General features: G+C 36.8%; 1 protein-coding gene across 1 annotated transcript in view; it reads left to right on the top strand.

Annotated features, from left to right (window-relative positions):
* LOC134675556 (protein boule) overlaps positions 1–23363 on the top strand; it is a 51414-nt gene that overhangs the window by 19227 nt on the left and 8824 nt on the right. Inside the window, exons 2-3 of the mRNA XM_063533834.1 lie at positions 18821–18883; positions 23099–23279. Coding sequence (XP_063389904.1) covers positions 18821–18883; positions 23099–23279 — 244 coding nt within the window. The remainder of the gene's footprint in view (positions 1–18820; positions 18884–23098; positions 23280–23363) is intronic.

Raw genomic sequence — 23363 nt, 5'->3', positions numbered from 1 at the left:
AAGTTATTAGGAATCATCCATTAATTACGTCACATTAATTTCTAGGTTTTTTGACCCCTCCCCCCCTCCTTGTCACACTTGGTCACATTTTGAAACTCCCTCCCCACCTGGTGTGACGTCACATTTTAGGTAATTTTGTTTTCAACGAAATGGGTAGTACTAACTCGGCATTATTTAAAAAAAAATATTTTTGGTATAATAAATATATATAATTTTATAACACAAAACCAATTAGGAACGAAAATTACCTACATACTTCCAAAACCTCATTATTTAAATGTACTGCGAATAAAAAAATATAAATTAATTTTCGGTTACTGATGAATAGTGATGAAGTTAAAGTGACGTCACAGTGTTTGTGACTCCCCCTCCCCATGTCACAACATGTCACATTTTCTTGACCCCCTCCCCCCCAAAACGTGTGACGTAATTAATGGATGACCCCTTAATGTAAGTTTACTCATTGGGTAACGCACTTTCGATAACAATTTGAAGTTTTCTGATATCTGTTATATTTACGAAATTATAGCCTGGCTACACTTAACGATTACGCCCTGTATAAGTTACTTCGGGACGCGTCATGGTCATGGCCCAGAACCCATACTATCCGGGACACAGTTCTTTAATATTATGTGGGGCTAAAAAGGCCCTCTGTCAGTGCAGGTGACAAGGCCCGGTCCCGGGCCTTATTGAACGTATGAGATGGAATAGTAAATTTAAATATTTTAATATAGGTAATTATGAGTTTTTTGATTTCCCGATGAGTTTTAAGTAAGCATCACTTACTGACTTATAAAAGTATAAGCGTAGTACCTGCATTCTATTAGATGTTTTTAAAGCCTTATTATCAATAGAGCTTTAAAAATTAAGTTATAAGTAAAATATAATAAGCGTGTTTAGTTGTAAAAAATATGTTACAAGACCTATATATAACTAATGAAGGGATAATTTTAGATATAAGTAGTTCACTTCGAGTAGGTAAAAAAGACGATTTCTTATATCTTTAATAATAAAACTCCTAGTTTTAATTTGGTCTAGAGTCTGTGCGGAAAGAGAAGAGTTGTGGAATGTATTGAGCCCCATACATTCCACGACTCTTCTCTTTCCGCACAGACTCTATGTCTACAAACCGCATATACCTACCATCGCACACCACCACACTGTTAACTGACAGTTCGTAAACCTTATTACAAAAGGCATAAGGTCTACCGATGGACAGTTAAGAGCGTCGCCGTTTGTACTTATCTTAATACAAAAGTCAACAACGAAAATAAATAATTACCTAATACGTCACATACCTATGACATGACATGAACAAACAAGGAAAGCTATATATAAAAAGTGTTTTTTCTCTGTCTTCTCACAAAGGAAAGTTTGACAGTTTTAATTCCTCAAAGGAGGTGAGTAGTTAACACTAAACTCGAAACAGCACCTTTAAAAAACATTAGGGGTCACTGACCTGTCCCAGTAAATTGAGGTAGTGTGCGTGAGCTGCGTTTGTGCGTGAAATGGGGTAATTTGACAGAATCTGAAAATTTACCCTCCTCTACGCCCTCTTAACACATTAACTGCCAGCGACTCCCTAGGGCCCGAATCGGATTTTGTAATAGACATCTATTAGATATCTTTTAGACATCACCAAGATACGATAACGATATGTTTACGATCTATAACCTGTTAAATTTGATATTTGCGCGATTCTGGAGATACTCTTGAACGATTTCCTCAGGATATGACTTAGAGATCCAATTCACATCATAATAGATATCTTACTCTATCTAACATAAAAGTGACATTGGTTGCCCGAATTGCGCTGCAAAAGAGAACTAGTTGATATCTAAACTATGACGTATTTAGGATGAATCTAGTACGTGTCGTCTCTTGTGAATATCTTGAAGTTTGAATACGGCACCTAGGGGAGTTCACTGTTCGTAAGCGCTTCTCGCTACATACGGTTTTTCCCGTGTTATCGGCTATGCTCGTATCTCGGGCTGGCACTGAATGTGTTAAGAGGTCGCGCAATTTAGTCATGCGCAATGCATGCATGAAATATAATTGACAGTTTGTACGGAACCCTCGGTGCGCGAATTAAATAGACTTGCACTTGACCGTTTCTTTTTTGCAGTTGACTATAAACTCGCTGATACACAAAAAGATTCACGGTATTCAATGCTAGGAAATTAATTTCACGAATATGAAAAATGATTCTATTTAGCTAGGTCATTCTTGGAAAATACGTTTTTTCTTTGATACTCAAATATATGTACCCACATATTATTAATAATTCATCATTATCGTATAGATAAAATACTTCGGGGTAACTACGGAAGCAGGGTGATTTTGAAAATCGCTAATCACTACACCTTGTAAACAAAGTCCCCCGCCGCGTGTCTGTTTGTGTGTCATTTTGCGATAAACTCAATAACTTCTGTACGGATTTTTATGCGGTTTTCACTTATCAATGCAGTGATTCTTGAGGAAGGTTTAGGTGTATATGTAATGTTAGACCTGCCAAATGTCTGGTCACTTGATGTTTTACTTTTAGGGAAGTAACACTAAACTTTTCGCTCGGCAAGCGTTTGAAATGAAATACCTACTCAAGACCCAAGACCCGTCAACTCGGCGTTCGAATAAAAAAATCTCACAAAAGGTTAGCCATTGTCGGACTTGTCAGGTTAGAGGTAACTGAATCGGAACTCGGGGAAAAGGCTCTGAATAAAATATGGCAGTTATTCGTTCAGCGAGTTCACCACGCCAGGGTTGCAAATCGACGGTTTATTAGTCGATTATACATCAATCGAATTTTACTGCGACTCGATTAATCGAATCTAATGTTGCGTTATTGTTCGGTTATCAACTAAGCAAATAATTATTTATAATGTAATCTAAACCAGTTAGGCATCCTAACCTATTAATTGTGTTTAATTCCAAGCTTCTTGCGTCTTTTTAACGAAACAATATTACCTTGCAATCTGAGGGGGATACCAGTACCAGGCATAAGGTACCTATAGTTCGTTTTTTTAGCATTAGAAATAAGGTAAACAATCTTGACGTGTCTTTTAATTGAAAAACATAGGTATTTTAAAAATAAGTTACGGCAAATATGTAACAATATGAATCGAATACGATCATTTTATATTCTTCTGCTTTCATAAGTAATAGTTTTTGAATTTTGAAAAGCATTTTTCAATTAAAAGACATGTCAAGATCGCTTACCTTCTTGCAAGTTCTTTCTATAGTTCGTTTTTTTTAGCATTAGAAATTAGGTAAACAATCTTGAGGTGTCTTTTAATTGAAAAACATATTTTAAAAATAAGTTACGGCAAATATGTAACAATTATGAATCGAATACGATCATTTTATATTCTTCTGCTTTCATAAGTAATAGTTTTTGAATTATGAAAAGCGTTTTTATTAAAAGACATGTCAAGATCGCTTACCTTCTTGCAAGTTCTTTCTAATGCTAAAAAAACGAACTACTCGTGCGGCACTTAGAGAGAATTATATTTTTACAATGCATTATTATGCTCTTAATTTTTGTAACATTATCTTAGTCCTAAAAGAGCAGGATTTTGCAAAAAAAAAAATGGAATAGAAATTTAAATGAATATCGTTTGAACGGTATCGGCCGTGGCAATATTGGTTCAGAACAACAGGCATCGCTGTTTGCATTTCATTGTGCTCTTTCACAGTTACTGTGATTGAAAGTTTGTATTTTACGAGGTTTTGTTTAGTGATATATACATTGTTAATCTGTAATTAAATGAAGGTACATATTGTCGCAGCAATAAAAGTCTGCAGCGGATTTGATAGCCCACGCAGTGGAAGTGTTATTTATACGTCATAATTTCATAGAAGTTTGACGTTTAAAATTACACTTGCACTGCGTGGGCTATCAAAATCGCTGTAGACTTTTTACGGTCTGACTATATGTATGGTGTTGGACCAAGAAAAGTCTGCAACGATTTTGATAGCATACGCATTCCAAGTGTTATTTACTATTTTGCCTACTCCCTTTGGTTAACTCAGTATTTCAATTTGAAGAAATCTCAATTCAGTTGAGTATTCGTAAAGTATTTCCGTCGAAACCCAAAAATCTTGGCCCAATATTTCACAATGTCCGAGAGAAGACAATGTCCGAAACCCCGAAATAATCTCGAAACATCTCCAAATCGATACACGTTCTGAAACTAGCAACTATTTAGATACCTAAAGAAGATACAGCTGAGGCGTTAAATATACCTTATTATATTGAAATAAGGTTCTAAATTGGTTGAACAAAATATGCAAATGGTTTGGTCAAGGTTTTAGTTGGGTTTCTAATCCATCAGATGTCTGACAGACATTTTTAAAAGCGGTTCGCGCTTACAAAAATAACATATAAAGTACAGCTATTCCACTATATTAAGTACAGTCAGCAGCAGAAGTTGCTAAGCGGGCGAGGTGTTCAAAATTACCTTGACACGATCTTACTGCCGGATTAGAACTTTAAAATACGTCAATTAATAAATCTGGAAACGATATGGATTAGATGTGTCAGTGTCAAAAGTGACGTATTTGTTTGAAGAAACGTCACATTTCACACTGACATATCTAATCCATATCGTTTCTAGATCTATTAGTTGACGTATCTTAAAGTTAGAATCGGGCCATTATTCTCTTAAAAATAAAGTCGCAACAAGATCATATTGAATACATTTTAGTACGTACGTACATATGTAGTGCATAGTAATTTATCTTCGTATTTCCACGGAAACCTACGAACGTGTCTTGCTATTTCATTCAATCTTGGTACAAAAAGTACTGAGGATGACTGAAGTAGCATGACATAATTATACGAACATGTCCGAGAAAATGCGAAAGGAAAACAATTATGCACTACTACATCAGATCTGTATCATGCTGTTTGTTTAGAATCTAAATGTTTTATTTAGAATCAAAATAATTCATAAAATTCGTCTAAGTACATCATAAAATATTTCCCTGATAAAACTATGCCCGTCTTATAACTCAAACTATCTCCATAAATACAGTCACCTGCAATAATATGATTTATATGATACACAACAAAGGCCGCAAAAATAATCTGACACGATCTTATTTGTAGAGCCATAAGAGCGTGTCACATATTTTTGCGGCCCTCGAAGAGTAACATAATATTGCAGGTAACTGTACCAAATTTCATCTTATATCATCGTGACGTCAAATGTGACGTTTCTTCAAACAAAATGTCATTTTTGACACTGACACATCTAATCCATAATAGTTTCTAGATCTATTAATTGACGTATCTTAAAGTTAGATTCGGGCAGCTATAGAGTTAGACCAAGAAGAGTCTGCAGCGATTGTGATAGCCCACGCAGTGCAAGTGTTATTACTACGTCATAATTCCATAGAAGTTTGACGTTTAAGACGAAACGGGAGCTGAGCTAAAAGTCAATTTTGAGATTTCAAGCTGAATATACCCGTCGCTCTGACGGGGCGTAACCGCGGCGTGAGAGACTGTATTTGTATGTGTAATGCACGCACACAGACGCGTGCGGTGCGCCCGTACTCGCGCTGGCGCGCACCTCACTGATTGCAATTTGCATTGTCACTTTTTGTTACTGCTACTACTAAGTAGGGTAATTCGCCAGTAACTGGCCACTTTTAATAACTGGCCGCCCTAAACTAAAAATGAATCCTATTCACCTATAAACAGAATTCATTTTAGTATAAGGTTTCAATAACTTCAATAACTGGCCACCTTATACTAAAATTAATTCTATTTATAGGTGAATGTAGTTTATTTTTGGTTTGGGGTGGCCACTGACGAATTACCCTATTGCGATTGAACTTTTTTACTTACCCGGCTTACGTTTACGGAACTCGATATCGAATAGGGTAATTCGCCAGTAACTGGCCGCCCTAAACTAAAAATGAATTCTATTCACCTCGATACAGATTTCATTTTAGTAGGTATAAGGTTTCAATAACTGGCCACCTTATTATAATAAAATGAATTCTATTTATAGGTGAATAGAATTCATTTTTGGTTTGGCGTGGCCAGTTACGATATAATAGTGGCCTGTTACTGGCGAATTACCCTATTTATGTACTTAGTGGTTAATACTAGTATCAAGTAAATATTTTTTTCAATAATGCTCAGAAACGAAGTATAGACATGACAAATATAAATATTAACGTCTTTGTAAGGCAGGATTGGACATTCTATAGAGTAAGAGCAAGTGTATGAAACAACCAATTCAGCTAGGACTAGGGAATGCAATCTAGATCTCGCAATTTCGAGATCTCGCTAGATCTTGCACGTATTTTCGAAATTTAACCTAGTTGACAGGAAATCTCGATATATGCAATCTAGGTCGAGATCTCGATAAATATTTTCGAGATCTCGAACAAGACTGAAAGTGAAATACTTTGTTTTTTTAAGTAATATATGACCTTAGATTCATGTTGTTCAGGCAGTGCTATTATGTGTCCAGCTTTAGCTCTATTATTGTTACGCAGTTTCTAAGTAAAGGTAAATTTGGTTTAACATCGATAGCATTTCATAGAAGTAAAGTAAATATTAAAATTGATTTTATGTTACCTAAATGTCAATTTAATTTGTTGTTGTTATTTTCAAAATATAACATGAAGTACCTTAAATAAGTAGTATGTCGGCGGCATATTGTAAAATCGTAATCCTAGGCGTATCATGAAACGCCACCATTTCCTGATCTAATATTAACCCAGGCATATCACGATCTTACTTATGAAAGAGACGGCAGATCCATCAGAGCAATGCATTCTTTGATATTCCTAGCTTCATAGCGGGCGCATTGTAAAATAATTGATCGAGAAATCATATATTTTCAATGATTTTGTAAATGACTACAGTTATGACTACGGTTATTAGAAACCAATTATAGTATGTTTAATATTCTTTCTAATGGTATGCATCACCAATTGATCAGTTAAATAGAACCCGAGAAATAATGATCAGTTGAGGTCGGTCGCCCGCCATTTACGTGACGGAACAAAATTCATCATTACTTTGTTATATAATATCATACAGCAATAAAACTTGTGTTTTTGGAAAGCTAATGAAATTTTTCGTATATTTTATAATAACATTAATTGCGGTAAAGTTATAATTTATTGAGTTAGACGCATGTTTTGTCAGTACTTATGCCATCCATGCACGGTAAAAAATCATATATTTTAAATATTTTGTAAATGACTACAGTTATGACTACGCTTATTATAAAACAATAATTGCACGTTTAATACTCTTTCAAACGACATCTCACACGCACCGATCGGTCCCATAGGACTAAAGACGTGAACAAATATCAATGCTGGTCGGCCGCCCACTTTTTCCTTTTTTTCGACACGTCCCCCCCCCCCCCTCCATACAATAAAAACCGGTCTATTTATATTCTGGAGACCACGAGGAACACGTCCATACCAGTTTTAGGTATTTAGAAGAGATGTCGACGAAAATCGTGAAGGAGAAGACTTTTGTTTAATTTGCCTATAGACTATAGGAATATCAGAATATCACACCTTGAGGTTTGCACAAAATGGCTGGTGTTCGCTACGCAGATCATGAAATGTCGGCGTTTCATTATATTCCTAGGAATATCTCGATACGCCCGATTTTACGATGTCTATATGTATGGAATTCTTAGAGATTTTTGATTAAAATAACACATTTTTAGTTACTTTGTCAAATTCGATCTCGTCGAGATATTAATCTCGATCCCGAAAACCTGACTGTCGAGATCTCGAAACACCAAATCTCGATTCGGATTTTTCGTGCGAGATCTCGAATCGCCAATCTTGGTGCGAGATTGCATTCCCTAGCTAGGACCTTAAATTGCTCGACAATTACGGAGCGTGACTGTACCTAAAAATTTTGTAAACCCATAACCATGCAATAAAATATTATTGATTTTGATTTCTAATTTGAATCAAAAAGTTCAAAATAGATTGTACCTATGTAACTACAAAAATGTGTTCCCTCTCAACGCAAAACCCCTTGTGTCTTAGGAGGATCTAGATATTTTCACACAAGACGGTTTATCGATAACTTCTTACATCACTAGATTATCGACATTAAATGTCGACTATTGCCCATCACTTTTCTGGCTGTGTACGTATTTAGAAACTTGACTCCGCCCCTAAAATTAGTGCGATAGGGACAACTGCAGCTGAGGCGAAAAATCCTGCGTAAAAATGACAAAAATCGAGGTTTCGTAGTCCTCTTTTTCCTCCTCCAAAACTTAACCAATCGTAACCAAATTTGGAAATCTAAATGATTATGAAATTATCTGTGTCGGACCGTTTTGCTTTTTTGGCTAATTGATATCAGTTTTGAATACCACGCCTCTCATTGCGGCATAGTCAATTAGGCCATTTTGGCCATTTTTGAAGGGCTCTAGCGCCTTAAAAAACAAAAATATCACAAAAAGCAAAACGGTCCGACACAGATACTGACAATATTAATCTGTGTTGAAAAAATCATTGCTCTAGCTTCAAAAACCACGGAGGAAAATGAGGAGTACGTTTGTATGGAGGAATGACCACTCCTGTTGGCTCTTAAAATAACACTTGCACTGCGTGGGCTATCAAAATCGCTGCAGACTTTTCTTGGTCTGACTCTAGTCGATTTCTCAAAAGAATAAAGGAAAATGCAAGTACGAAATATAATAAAGTTGAGAAGAACGTATCTACATTTTTCATTGTAGCTTAATCCTGTGTTCGATATAATCCCCGACTTATTTTAAGAGCTCCATTAAAACATTTGGCATCTGTGGAAAAAGATTTTGAGCATCGAAAACGTTAAATTTGGTTCTCTGTCCAGAAAGATATTTCGCCTTAATGGCTGCAAAAATAAAAAATATCATGTCTTTGACATCTGTATACTTAATGCATAAACGGAATATGTTAGAAAGCTTCATATTTACAGGATGTGGAGAAAAAAAGGATCATTATTTTGAAATTAGGCACATATGGAATGCCATCAACATCTTAAAAAGTAGGTTCATCAAAAATCTGATCACAAATTTTATTATCATTTAAACAGTCGTATAATAAATGAGATCATTTATTCATAAACAATAATACAATTAAAAATACACTACATAATCTAAACATAAAACTAATTAAAAACTAAACTTAAATATAAATATAAGCAAAATAATATAGACAAATCAGACATTATAATAAATCTAAATCAAACGTGAATGGTTATTATAAATTTCGTGATGGATATTTTAGATGTAAAAAGCCATTAAGCATTCTTATTTTGTATATAAGAAGGATCGGGCACGATTTGCTCGAAGCATCCCAGCGATTTACGTTCGCTGTAATTCTAAATATTGACAAAAACAACCGTGACAAACCCGCGGCCCTGCCCTTTAGCGTTCTTTATTTAATGGTCGAAGGGTATCGGAATCTATGTGCTTTAGTACCTACTTTTATTTTGCTGAGATATGGGAGCCTGGGTCTTCCTCTGCGTCTTTTCCCTTCAATCTTGCCTTCCAGGATCAATTTCTGGCGTGTCGTACGAGGTAGTTAAAAGCTGGCCCAGCAAAGAGAAGTGGCGTTTAATCCACCGATAAGAGCATAGCTCTTAAAAATATTGATGATGTCACCATCATACCTACTTTTACCTATTATTAACACATTAGTATTCTCACTTTCTTTGGACATATTACACGTCGAGACGGTACATCTGTGGAACGACTTGTAGTGCAAGGAAAAATCGAAGGCACAGGGCGCGGTAGGTTACCAATGCGTTGGTCAGACCTAGTCAAAAATACATTCAATGAACCACTCCATGAATGTACAAGAAGGGCTGCAGTACGGGAAGAATGGCGACGGATTGTGAAGCTTGCCACCGGCCCTGGTATGACGGCCACGATTTCTGTGACAAGAGTGTGACGACAAAGAAGAAGATATTAGTAGGTATTCAAACCAACAAACTCTTTTGAAGTCTGAAATATCAAACGTAGCCCAGAAAATTGTTGCTCAGAATCACTACAATATTAGTGACGAGACGTCCCTGTAGGTATATCAAGATACATATTAGTGAATTAACATACGGATCCAGACCGGATATAATCCCGTGACCCGATTGGGGAATCCTCGCCATATTTCCAAGGCTCTAATCCGTCTGAAGTTCCTTTTTGTGTATCTTTCGCTATTGTTCGTCAAATTTAAAGGTCTTTTGTAAAATGCGAAATTTTTTACGATGCTGATAAAGTTGTAGGGAGGAATTTCTGAAGGGGTAGATTTTTGCGAACGATGTTATTTGAATGTTTAGATAGCGTTGTTATCGATTCTGTAAATGAGAAGGCTATCATTTTGGGTGTTTTTGTGTTGGTTATTTTTAGGTTATTTGTAGCTAAACCAATTTACTGTTTCTTTCTAATTATTCCCGTATGCATGTTTTAAGCTTCATTTAGAGGCATTGTCATTTAAGTTAACAAATAATGTATATAAGTATCATGATATTAACAAGGAAAGGTACCCACTGTCTGGCTCCGAATTGATTTATTTTTATATGTGTTATAAAGTAGTCTAAAACAATAGACGCGTATAATATTGTTTTAGCTGCCCAAACTCAACCTATTTAACTGGTGACCGAAGAGCTGGCGGCTACCTCGCACAACATATCAGCATTGCGATACAGCGAAATGCCGCCAGCATACTTGGTACAATGCCTCAAGGGCCTATTTTAGATTTAAGCTAGTTATTAATTTCTAATAATCTTCAAGGTCATATCGAAACAAGATCAAAAGTTGCCAGATTTGAATCGGACTCCTTATATTCCAGACTTCCTCATGTTGACCTATTTGCTTGGCCCCGTACATAACTGCCTGACCCTTTTTATGTACCAAATAAATCTCTCAACGTTTGTATCCCCACGTCCCTGGATAATTTGCATGGCTGTTCATTTTTACTGTTTATTGTGGGCCAGGTTAAGCCAATTTATCTAGACACGCGGCAGCGTGTCAAGCCAAGTTCAAGCAAAGGAACTGGCTAGCCAGCGCCGAGTGTAATATTACACGAACCACTTGGTGCCACTTTTGACCCTTCTATAACTCAAAACATCTTTGACGTAAACACATAAAACTACGTGTGTTTAATTATATCCATAAGGATATCTAGAAGCCCAAATTTCATGAAGCTAGCTCAAACGGTTATAAAGGTATGAAGGTCAAAAAGTCGTAAATTTTAAGACTGACTTATGACTTATAGTACCTAAACCTAACCTACTTCCAGATGACCTAGAAGGATGAAATTTGGAATCCAGCTTGGTTATTGTGTGTAACCGTAGGAAAAAATCTAAAAATAAAATAAAGTTAAAAAATAGGGGGGGTCCCCATTCCAAAAAACCACTTTTTATTGGGACTGACATATAAGTACCTAAACCTAACCTACTTCCAGATGACCTAGAAGGATGAAATTTGGAATCCAGCTCGGTTATTGTGTGTAACCGTAGGAAAAAATCTAAAAATAAAATAAAGTTTAAAAATAGGGGGGGTCCCCATACAAAAATCCATTTTTTATTGGGACTGATATAAGTACCTAAACCTAACCTACTTCCAGATGACCTAGAAGGATGAAATTTGGAATCCAGCTCGGTTATTGTGTGTAACCGTAGGAAAAAATCTAAAAATAAAATAAAGTTTAAAAATAGGGGGGGTCCCCATACAAAAATCCATTTTTTATTGGGACTGATATAAGTACCTAAACCTAACCTACTTCCAGATGACCTAGAAGGATGAAATTTGGAATCCAGCTCGATTATTGTGTGTAAGCGTAGGAAAAAATCTAAAAATAAAAAAAAGTAAAAAAATAGGGGGGGTCCCCATACAAAAAAAAAAATTTTTATTGTAGCGTTGGAACCGTTACAAGCAGATATTTGAAACTACCCCAATATATGTATTATTATATTTGCTATATTAAAATAAAGTTTAGTCAAAAAATAAGTGGTGCCCCATACAAAAAACTTTTAATACGCTCTAAACAACCGGCCAACGGTGTGTCGTCGGCGGCGCGCGGTACCACATAATTATACAAAGAACAGAAGTAAAAACCATACAGCGGAAACACAAGAAAAAACATTAAATCTCAATACCTGCCTAGTTTTCTTTACAAAAAGTATTGATATCCCACCAAAAACATAAATGTAAAAAAGGAGAGCCAAGTTCAATACAAAAATTATGCTTGGCTGTGGGGCTCGCCGCAAAAAGAATGGAGATCTAAATGACTGCCACTGCCAAGTTCTATGCAAAATCCAAATATGTATTTATAGGAACAAAATAACATTATAAACAAGTATTAAACTCTATTTCTTTGCTTTATTGGATACCTATAACAATTGCTGTTATTTAAAAAAATGTGAGATCTTAAAGTAGGTTAGATTTGGCTTGGCCAGGTTTTATCAGAATTACAATATATATAAAATGATTGATATAATGAAAACTGGCCAAGTCAAATCTAACCTACTTTAAGATCTCACATTTTTTTAAATAACAGCAATTGTTATAGGTATCCAATAAAGCAAAGAAATAGAGTTTAATACTTGTTTATAATGTTATTTTGTTCCTATAAATACATATTTGGATTTTGCATAGAACTTGGCAGTGGCAGTCATTTAGATCTCCATTCTTTTTGCGGCGAGCCCCACAGCCAAGCATAATTTTTGTATTGAACTTGGCTCTCCTTTTTTACATTTATGTTTTTGGTGGGTTTACTTATCAGGGCCGATTTTAGAATTTTGACCGCTAGATTTCGTTTAATAATATCTTCACTACTAGGCATTTAAATTCTACTAGGTAATATAATTGAAAACGAGTGGTCAATGCCACTAGATTCCAAATTTTTATAGCTTGGATTTGAAAAAAATACATTTAGCCGTTTTCTATCGATATTCGAGTGACAAAATTGAGCGTTCGATATTCTAATACAGCCCCCAGACCCGTTCTAAGATACCCCATCCGTCCCTTTCATTTCATATAGTTACATATTTACATGTATATTGAGATTTATAGGTACCTAAAGTGATTTTCAATTTTCAATAGGTATATAGTACAACTACTACTACTCAATTTCTCAGACAAAAACAAAGATAATCTCCATGCATCCAGTTCTTAACTCTGACAATTTATTGCAATACTTACTTGCAACATCTGCTACCCAAAGATTATTGGGAAGATATCGCTTTATATTAATAAGACCAGCGGACTAGCCAAGGTGATGTCGCTTGCGCTTCGCCATCGAATCTGTGTCTCTCTATCACTCTTCCATATTAGTGTGACAGTGACAGTTGCGTTTCGATCGCTACGGAGAGTAGTTAAGCGATTGGCATGTTATAGATATCGAAACCAAGAAAAGTCTGCAGCGATTTTGATAGCCCACGCAGTGCAAGTGTTATTTTAAACGTCAAACTTCTATGAAATTATGACGTTCTTATAATTAACACGTCCACTGCGTGGGTTATCAAAATCGCTGCAGACTTATCTTTGTATAACTCTATTACATCGCTAAAGCTAGACATTCTAGCTTTTTATAACACGAATACCCGAAAGACCTAATAAAGTATCCAGTAATATTGCCAGTATCACAAAAAGTCTTGTAGATCTTCATATTGCATATTTCATTGAATCGCAAAAACGTCTTTCTCAGAGGAACTGAGACCTTTGCTTCTTTATATCCGACTCAACTGCTCGTACAGATATATTATACTCGTAGTGCAATTGTTTTCCATCGTATTTTCTCGGAAACGTTCGTTTTTGTCATGCTACTTCAGTCAACCTCAGTCCTTTTTGTACCAAGACTGACTAAAATGGGTCAAACAGAAAACTGTGTTACGTCTTTCCTGTAGACATACACAAGAGTTAAGGGCTATAAAGGTTAATTTGCCCACAACTATTGCCCACAGGAGAGAAAAATGTACAGTTCGCGCGAACACACTAGTTTTCTCTCCTGTGCGCAATAGTTAACAGCTTGTGGGCATTTAAGTAATGATTTTATCATAGTTCTCTAAATAAAAGGAAGACCTTATCACGTGGATAAGGGTTAAATAAGAAAATTAACCTTTATAGCCCTTAACTCTTGTGCATGTCTACAGGAAAGACGTAATACAGTTTTCTGTTTGACCCAAATAGCAAGACACGTTCGTATGTTTGCGTGAATATACGAAGGAAAATAATTATGTACTACATCTGTAGCGTTCAAACTACTTAAGTTAGGTTTTTGGGCGTTTTCAGAAATAAATATCGAAAACCCGATTCTCACAGATCCCGGTATTTTTGGGTTCTTTCAACTCAGAATCACTAGCATATTCAATTCTGATGATAAAATAAAATGTCCCAAAAATTTGTATGAAAATTGTACATTCCACTACGTCACGCTCATACAAGTGAAAAAAAATTTCATACTTAAACGTGACGTAATGGAATGGACATTTAGAGACATCTTTTTTTAATGGTGGGATGGAGATATTGGAGATTGCTGTCGACTCTGAGTAGAATGAGCCCAAGAACGTCCAGATGTGAAAGAATCAGGTTTTCAATATTTATTTCAGAAAACGCCCTTTTACGAGTATCTCTAGTGCATTCTGATAAGTACTCTTACTTCATAACTACAATAAGTACTAGACTACTTAGGCCCACTTGCACCATTCCACTAACCCATAGTTAAGCGGTTAAACCTTTAACTTAATGTCAAATTGTACTGGTAACCGTGGTAACGCCAAGTTTATCCGGTTAACCCCGGGTTTGTGGAATGGTGCAAGTGGGCCTAATCAACACAAGAATAAATATGCGTCACATCAGAACTTTAAACATAATGTGAATAGAATAGAATTTTCCCAATTACTGCATAAGTTTTGGACTAAGGGATAATTTGAATCAATGCGTTTGAAACAAAAGCCGTGTATGCTCATTTACTATTAAATTCTGAAACTGGAAACGATTCCGGGTTCTCATTGCTACTACTTACAGAATAATGGCATGTTGAGAGCTCAGAACACACACAGACAAGACATGCTCGAGACTAAGCATAATAGCGCTACCCCCTCTGCTACAAATGTACGATAGTTTTACTCCATCTTCGAGTCAAAGTGTCTTTCGGCTCGATTCTGAAAATGAATTAGATCTCTACTAGACCTCAACAAGTTACGATATGGATAATTTAAAGATATTTGTAAGATAGATATGTCAAATTTGACGTTTCCGCGATTCTGGAGGTCCTCTTGAACGATTTCGACAAGTTATGACTTAGATATCCAAGTCACATCTAGTCGATATCTAATGTAAATCTAGTTGATCTCTATATCGTCTCTAGATCTTGTGATTATCTCGTTTCCCGAATACGCGTGTTTGTGTGACGCCCGTATCTTTGAACGGACCAATCACGGCAAGCGACTCGCTCACCTCGTCCCCCGCACCCCAGTATTTTTGGCAGCATCGGTTTCATGAAATAATTGCTCTAAACTCGGTCTAGAGGATTCCTAGTATAGACTAGGCTAGTGTCTGAAATAAACATTGTCATTTTCATTCTACCTATGTGTCACCCGATGTTATATAACATTCTATAACAGCCAGTGTGTGACCGCCATTTTGACACGACGTGCAGTGCAGGAATCCTCTAGACCGAGTTTAGAGCAATTATTTCATGCAACCGATGATGCCAAACATGCGGGGGTGCGCGGGACGAGGTGAGCGAAGTCCCGTGCCGTGATTGGACCGTTCAAACACGGACGTCACACAAAGACACTTTCGACTCGAACATGGAGTAAAATTCCCGTATGCGTGGCAGAAGGGGTAGCGCGACTATGCTCAGTCTGGAGGATGTTTTGTCTGTGGCAGTGCATTTCGCGTACCAAACTAGTGCGACCGTTATAATGATTATCGTCTCGATACCTTTGCCTTTCACACCAATTGGAGTATAAGACCCGTGGTGCTGCGACAAAGTTGCAAATCACATACACGGGAAGGCACTTTCCGGCCTTTGTCGAATTAAGGTACGCGTACACGCTAGCGCAGGTGAGGGTGTAAGGCACAAGCGTTGGGAAATTAAATTAAGTACAAGGATCCAAGGTACAGTTGGTGAACATCGGTGGACCTTATGCCTTTTGTAATAAGGCCCACCGATGTACAGTTAGGAGTTGTAGATGAGGCACTGACACGAGGAATGAAAATGCGAAGTTAAACTTAACAATGAACTTTAATAGATTTTTGGGATACAGACTTGCATAAAATATGTCATACAATTTTTAACCAAGTTTCCTTAAAATAAAACTTAACTAGTTACATAGGTATAAGTACTTGTATAGTGGGGTAGAATGTGCTGATAATAGTTATTTGTTTGACAAGGGAGTAAAGTTGTTGTTTAAGTTCAAGCAAGAAAAAATTCAAAAATTTAACACTAGCGTAGCGAGTGGAGAAACCATGCAGCTGCAGAGAAAAGACACCCCTTTGCATATATTTTGTATTCAAAGGTTCTAAGCTTATAGTATTGCTGGTCGTACATAATATAAAATAGTACATACAGCACTTTGCCTTTTTCAACCGAAAATATATAATGCTTTTACAGCCATTGCTAGAATATTGTGTAATCGGACGTAAAGAATAAAACAAAATTTCATAATTAAAATAACACATAAACTAAACATAAAACTAATTAAAAGTTAAGACGTAAATTCAAATGATAAATTGTAAAAACAAATGGTAAGCTGTGAGTATTAATAAACTCGCTAACTCCTCTAACATAACCTACACATTTCCGTTAAACCGCCCACTGTAGCAACAACGCGTTCAAATTAAGCAGAAATAGTGTATCGGTAGTGACGCGGCAGAATTTACCAAACCACCCTGTTTATTAGGGCTATTTAACCACGGTGACCTCATTAGGGTACCGTAAAACGGGGTGAGTTGGGTGAAATTTGACTTTCAAACCTCGATAAAATTTTATTTTTACTTGTGAAAACTGAATGGTGTAGTGGTTCGGACGTTTGTATTTTAGTTTGTATTTTATTTTGGGTAGTTCCATTTTATAACATTGACGATAAAGAGGAAAACCCACCTCACCCCGTAGTGCCTCGTATTTGGGGTGAGAGGGTTTTTCATACAAAGGTGATTTTGGAAGATTGTTGTATCGATTTTTTTTATTATGCGTATAACTATAGCCCCATTTTAAATTGAAATACATTATTTTTGTAGCAGTAGCCTTAAAATCCCTTTCCACCCCCCTCTCAAACCTTCTCTCCCCATTCATAACCCAACTCTCCCCGCGAAACCTACTCACCCCGTTTTACGGTATTTGTTTACCTTTTGAAACACGGCACTTATGGAGGAAATACCAGGGTCATTATTTTTTGTTGTAATTGCTTCCGTGGATATTTTTGGAGAAACGGTTGTAGATTTTAATAGCGTAATTCAACGAAAGTTATAACTTTCGTGTCGAATGATGGTCGCTATGACAAGTCACTTTTCGTTGGGATTAATTTAAAATAGTTATTTACGATACAAGTGCGAAAAAATATTATGAAAATCGAAACGAGTAGCGATAAATTAAAACACGACCGAAGGGAGTGTTTTAAATCGACACGAGTTGCGAATTACCTATTCGCACGTGTATCGTACAACGTTTTACAGTAGGTACATATGGCCCTTTAAACTTTTGACATACGCACGAAAAGTGCTATTTCACGCACTAGTATTATGATTATATTTTGACGACCGGTCTGGCCTAGTGGGTAGTGACCCTGCCTGCGCAGCCGATGGTCCTGGGTTCGAATCCCAGTAAGGGCATTTATTTGTATGATGATACAGATATTTGTTCCTGAGTCATGGGTGTTTTCTATGTATTTAAGTATTTGTATATTATATATATCGTTGTCTGAGTACCCACAACACAAGCCTTCTTGAGCTTACTGTGGGACTTAGTCAATCTGTGTAAGAATGTCCTATAAAAAAAACAAAAAAAAAAAAAATATGGTGGTATTTGCATTGATTTATTTTAAGTAATTTCCTATTTTCCGCACTTGTATCGTAAATAACTATTACATTACTATTCTTTGGTCAGTGGGTTTATAAGAACTAGTACTTGCGGCTTTTTTTGCTTTATTGACCCGAAAAGCACTAAGATAAAATCGCTAAATTGTTGCTGCAGCGTTGTTTGGTCCAGCAATGTTGCAGTCTGGCTGCATTGCTGCACTAAATGCCAATAATCCGGAACATCGACATCGGCTTTGACAATTACTGCCTTATTTTAGTAGCCTATATTGTGGCCCACTGCTGGGCAAAGGCCTCCCCTGTCTTTCGCCACTCGTCACGGCTTTGTGCATGCTCCCGTCAGTTGCCACAAAATGAGTCCAGGTCGTTTCGCCAGTTCATTTTTGGTCTGCCTCTGCCTCGGGTGATCTGTGGTGCCCATTCGGTCGCTATTTTGGCCCATCTGTCCGGGTGCATCCGACAGATTACTGACTATAACCACTTTATTCAAAATATACTATGACTATAGTTATACTGTAATATCCACTTGACCTTGCTAATTTATTTATTAGTGCATTCGAACTTAATATACATACTTATAAAAACATAATTAAATAACTAACCTACAAAACTTAAACTATATCTAAAAATAAATAAAACTAAACTTAAAATAAATGATTACAAAATATCCACCTGCGGCATGGTGCCGTAGATGCTGGCAGCATTTCCTCGCTGTATCGCAATACTAATTCTTTGCGCGAGGAAGCTGCCAGATCTACGGTCACCGGTGGCGTCAGCTAATTAGTTTATTTCTTTGTTTCCAGAGTGGAGGTGTTATGTTCTCACCGCTGGGCCGTTTGCGAGTGGCACAGGCGGTCAGAAAACAGGTAATTAATTAATTATATTATAGGACATTTTTACACAAATTGACTAAGCCCCACGGTAAGCTCAAGAAGGCTTGTGTTGTGGGTACTCAGACAACGATAAATATATAATATATAAATACTTAAATACATATAAAACAACCATGACTCAGGAACATATACCAGCCAGCGTATTATGGATAGCTTTATCCATCTTTATCCACGTGATAAAATAACTGTCACTGTTTAACACCGTGGGATAGAAAGTGACGGACACCGTTTTATCACGCTGTCACGTAGACAAGAACGACCATCATATCGGTACAGGATTCGAACCCGGGACCATCGGCTTCATAGGCAGGGTCACTACCCACTAGGCCAGACCGGTCGTCAATACAATAATTATACAATTATTCCATGTAGCTCATCATCACTCTCTTGCCTTTTTTATTCATTCATTTATTTATTTCTTCGTTCGTTCGTTTCTTTTTTAAAATAAACAGTTTATTTTTTATTTATTTAGGAACTAGACCAGAGAGAATAATACACCATCTCTCTTCACATAAAAGGAATGGTAACCACCACATAAAAGGAATGGACCACCACCTTGAAAAAGAAATGTATAGATACATACAAATCTGATTATGGCTAAGAAAGCCAATGGCAGATGAAAATAGAGAAAAAAAATATATTTAGGGATTTTTAATCTTAAGATTACGCCAGTCCCATTGTACCTTAAACCATAGAGAAAAAATACATAGATTGCTCACTCCATACATCAGTTTTGGTACCAAAAAGACTAATATTTTCACAGTCGACATCTAGCATCGAGTATCGGAATTATCAGCACTGCTAAGTAGCAGCAGTAGTACTGTCAAGTGACAATAGATTTATTTAAACTTTATTGCTCAAAATATAAAAAAAAATACTAATGGTAGACTTAATGCCTAAAGGCATTCTCTACCTGTCAACCATAGGGCTAAACAGAGATGCAATAAAAATGACGCAAGAAGAAAAGTAAGAGAAATTAATTAATTCATTACGTCAATATTTTAGGTATAATAAGTTATCTAATGGTAACCGCATGCCTATCCCTTCCAGACAGTAATGCGTTAGAGGCATGAGAGTATTTAAATGAGCCTAAATCTAGCTGACCTCAAAACTGGAATGCTAATAACGTCCCCACATAAAGGCTCACATTAATAAAACAGGGCATCAAACCCGCGACCTTTCGCAAATGGCCTATAAGTTCTCATTGCTCATCAAGAGGCGAGTAGACTGCTATAATAAACCAGGATAACTGAGACGTGGAGATCCTTACCAATAAAGGTGACAGTCCATTTCCAACGACAGCTGCATTACTGTCAATTTTACTATGGAAATTGACAGTGACAGCGACGCGTTCAGTACCGGTAGTGCAGCTACGGTTAGAAATGGAATGTTACCAAAAAGATGACAGTCCATTTCCAACGACAGCTGCATTACTGTTAATTTCACTATGGAAATTGACAATAACAGCGACGCGTACATTCACCTGCAATAATATATTACACAACGAAGGCAGCAAAAATATCTGACACGATCTTATTTGTAGAGCCATAAGAGCGTGTCTTATATTTTTGCGGCCTTCGTTGTGTAATATATTATTGCAGGTGACTGTACAGTACTAGGAGTGCAGCTGCGGTTAGAAATGGAATGTTACCATAAGGAAAATATAACTACCAGCCGATTGACCTTAGGACTTTGAGAGGACTTATATGTCACAAAGATGTTCCTTTATGCTGATGTAGTTTTCTGTATGTTGCCCGAAAAAATATGCTCTTTTAATTATAGAGTTATTTGTTTGTAGACTTTTTCGTAATAGAGGTACAATACCGTCCATTTAAGTGTAGTCTTAAGAATGACTCACGTTAGACCGGGCCGTGTCCGGGCCGGAGCTTCCGGCGCATCGTTTTCTATGAAAAGCATCACGTGATCACCTGTGATGTCATAGAAAAGTAAGCGCCGGAAGCTCCGGCCCGGACACGGGCCGGTTTAACGTGAGTCATCCTTTATCAAACTTGAGGGAAGGTCCAAAAAGTTCGATAAATTTTCAAAAAATTAAGGAAAAATTACAGGAAACAAAGGAACCTTTCATTTTGAAAATGGATTATTTTGATTCTCATACAAAAACATACATATTTCCAAAATTTTAGTACGTTGAAATTACGCAATTTTCGAAAGTTTTAGACGGCACATGACAGGAGTCGTAAACAAATGTCAAATTTTTAGGGTTCCGTACCCAAAGGGTAAAACGGGACCCTATTACTAAGACTTCGCTGTCCGTCCGTCCGTCCGTCCGTCTGTCACCAGGCTGTATCTCACGAACCGTGATAGCTAGACAGTTGAAATTTTCACAGATGATGTATTTCTGTTGCCGCTATAACAACAAATACTAAAAACAGAATAAAATAAAGATTTAAATGGGGCTCCCATACAACAAACGTGATTTTTGACCAAAATTAAGCAACGTCGGGAGTGGTGAGTACTTGGATGGGTGACCGATTTTTTTTTGCTTTTTTTTGTTTTTTTTTTGCATTATGGTACGGAACCCTTCGTGCGCGAGTCCGACTCGCACTTGCCCGGTATTTAACATTAATTTGGTTATTTTGGTTTGAAGTGGTTAACAATGTTTTACTAAGATTAAATGGCGCAATCAGTAGGATGGTTCTAGACATTTTATAACCTCAAAAGTGTCGGTAATTTTTTCCTCCAAATTAAAATCTGAGTAACTATGCACTATTGTATCGTTTACATGTTATTGTACCGCAATATTAGATATTCATCGGAAGAAAAACTCAATTTATAACTACATTAGAATTTAAAAAAATCTAATCCTAAAAAAATGGGGTACTTAGACCCCCTAATTCATGAACGCGCTACAAACCTCAATTAGCTAATAATCGTTTGTCCTTATCTGTCATTTTGACTTATGTATTTGTAAGAAAAGGATAAAACATAATTTAACTAAGTCAGTCTCGTAAAGTTTTATGAATAAGGGGGCTAGACTCGCCACACTAACGATTAGGGCTATAACCGCGAAAATCGAAGTTCGCAAATTGCGGGCATCTTTCTCTGTCACTCTAATTACGCCTTCATTGGATTAAAAGAGAAAGATCCCTGCAATTTGCAAATTTCAGTTTTCGCGGTAGCCACTTAGAATACCCGCCTGTCATTCCTTCTGCAATAATAATGCGTTGAGTGAGCTATTTCAGAGCGGGTCGATATGGGCTGAATATTTGAGGCGTCTGAAAGGTTAAATCAGTAAATCTGTGGGAGAGATTTGTTTTTGATCGGATTTGGGTTGAGATTTTTAGGGTTATATTATGTTTTTATTATATTTTCAGGTCCAACTAGGAAACAAATCAAATTATTTTATGATATCACTTAGACACTGATACTTACTTAATTACCGGGTTTTTTTAAATTTTTATAGACTTGGTCACTTTTTCTTTGTTATATCTCTATTTTAGTTTATATTTTCAGTCATTTACAGTCAAATGTTTCCGCAGATCATGAACTTCTGGTATAAATTTATTATGATAAAAGAAATGATGAAAAAACAAGTAAAGTTCTAAGGGATTACAGCAGCGTTTGTACAATAAAATTAATAATTTAAAAAACCCCTTACGCTATATCCAAAAATTATCCATTTTATACAAAAACTGCCTACATCATTTTGGAACAGAGCTGACCTTCTGTTCAAATACTGGATAGATTTCTATTAAACATAGCCAAAAACTGCAAGGAAACTTCAAGTAAAAAAACCCGCATCAGAATCGGTCCATCCGTTGGAGAGCTACGATACCACAGACAGACAGACATTGGCGTCAAACATATAACATCCCCCTTTTTGCGTCGGGGGTTGAAAATTGATGCCACTAGTATAGTCAGAACAGTAAGGATCGGTTGCACTAATCAATGTCACTCTCTATAATTTTATAATAATATGGGAGATCATACTTAGTAAAGTATGCTGAAGTGACGTCGATCAGTCCGACAAAGGTAGGTGATGCAACAGGCCCTAAGTTTCAGCCCCAATTACATAAGGTAAACGTCTAGTGCTCAACATGCTAACGCCCAATAGATGACACCTTGCTGTCACCTCTTTTGACAATGACTTAAGTTTCAAGATGACATGTACTGGGACCGCATCGAGATACCAGTACGTTTACCTTAGAGCTTCTTTTAAATTTCCAGATGAGCCAACTGCCAGTCCTAGGCTCCGAGGCGGCGCCGCTCCCCGCCCCCCTCTGCTACCAGTTGCTGTGCGCGCCCCCGCTGGCGCCCTTACCTGCGTGCGCGCCCTGTGAGCTGCCCCCACCACCGTACGCTATGTACCCACTGCCTTTTGACAGTACGTACATCATTGACAGACAAGGTAACTTATTTATTTACCTGTCAGATCTTAATTTTACTCCTTTGTGAAGAGATAATTCTCATCACATTCTGTTTTTGTATTACT

Source organism: Cydia fagiglandana, chromosome 22 (assembly GCF_963556715.1).
Source record: "Cydia fagiglandana chromosome 22, ilCydFagi1.1, whole genome shotgun sequence".
NCBI lineage: Eukaryota > Metazoa > Arthropoda > Insecta > Lepidoptera > Tortricidae > Cydia > Cydia fagiglandana.
The sequence above is the reverse complement of the archived record's forward strand: the minus strand, read 5'-3'. Positions and strand labels throughout refer to the sequence as shown.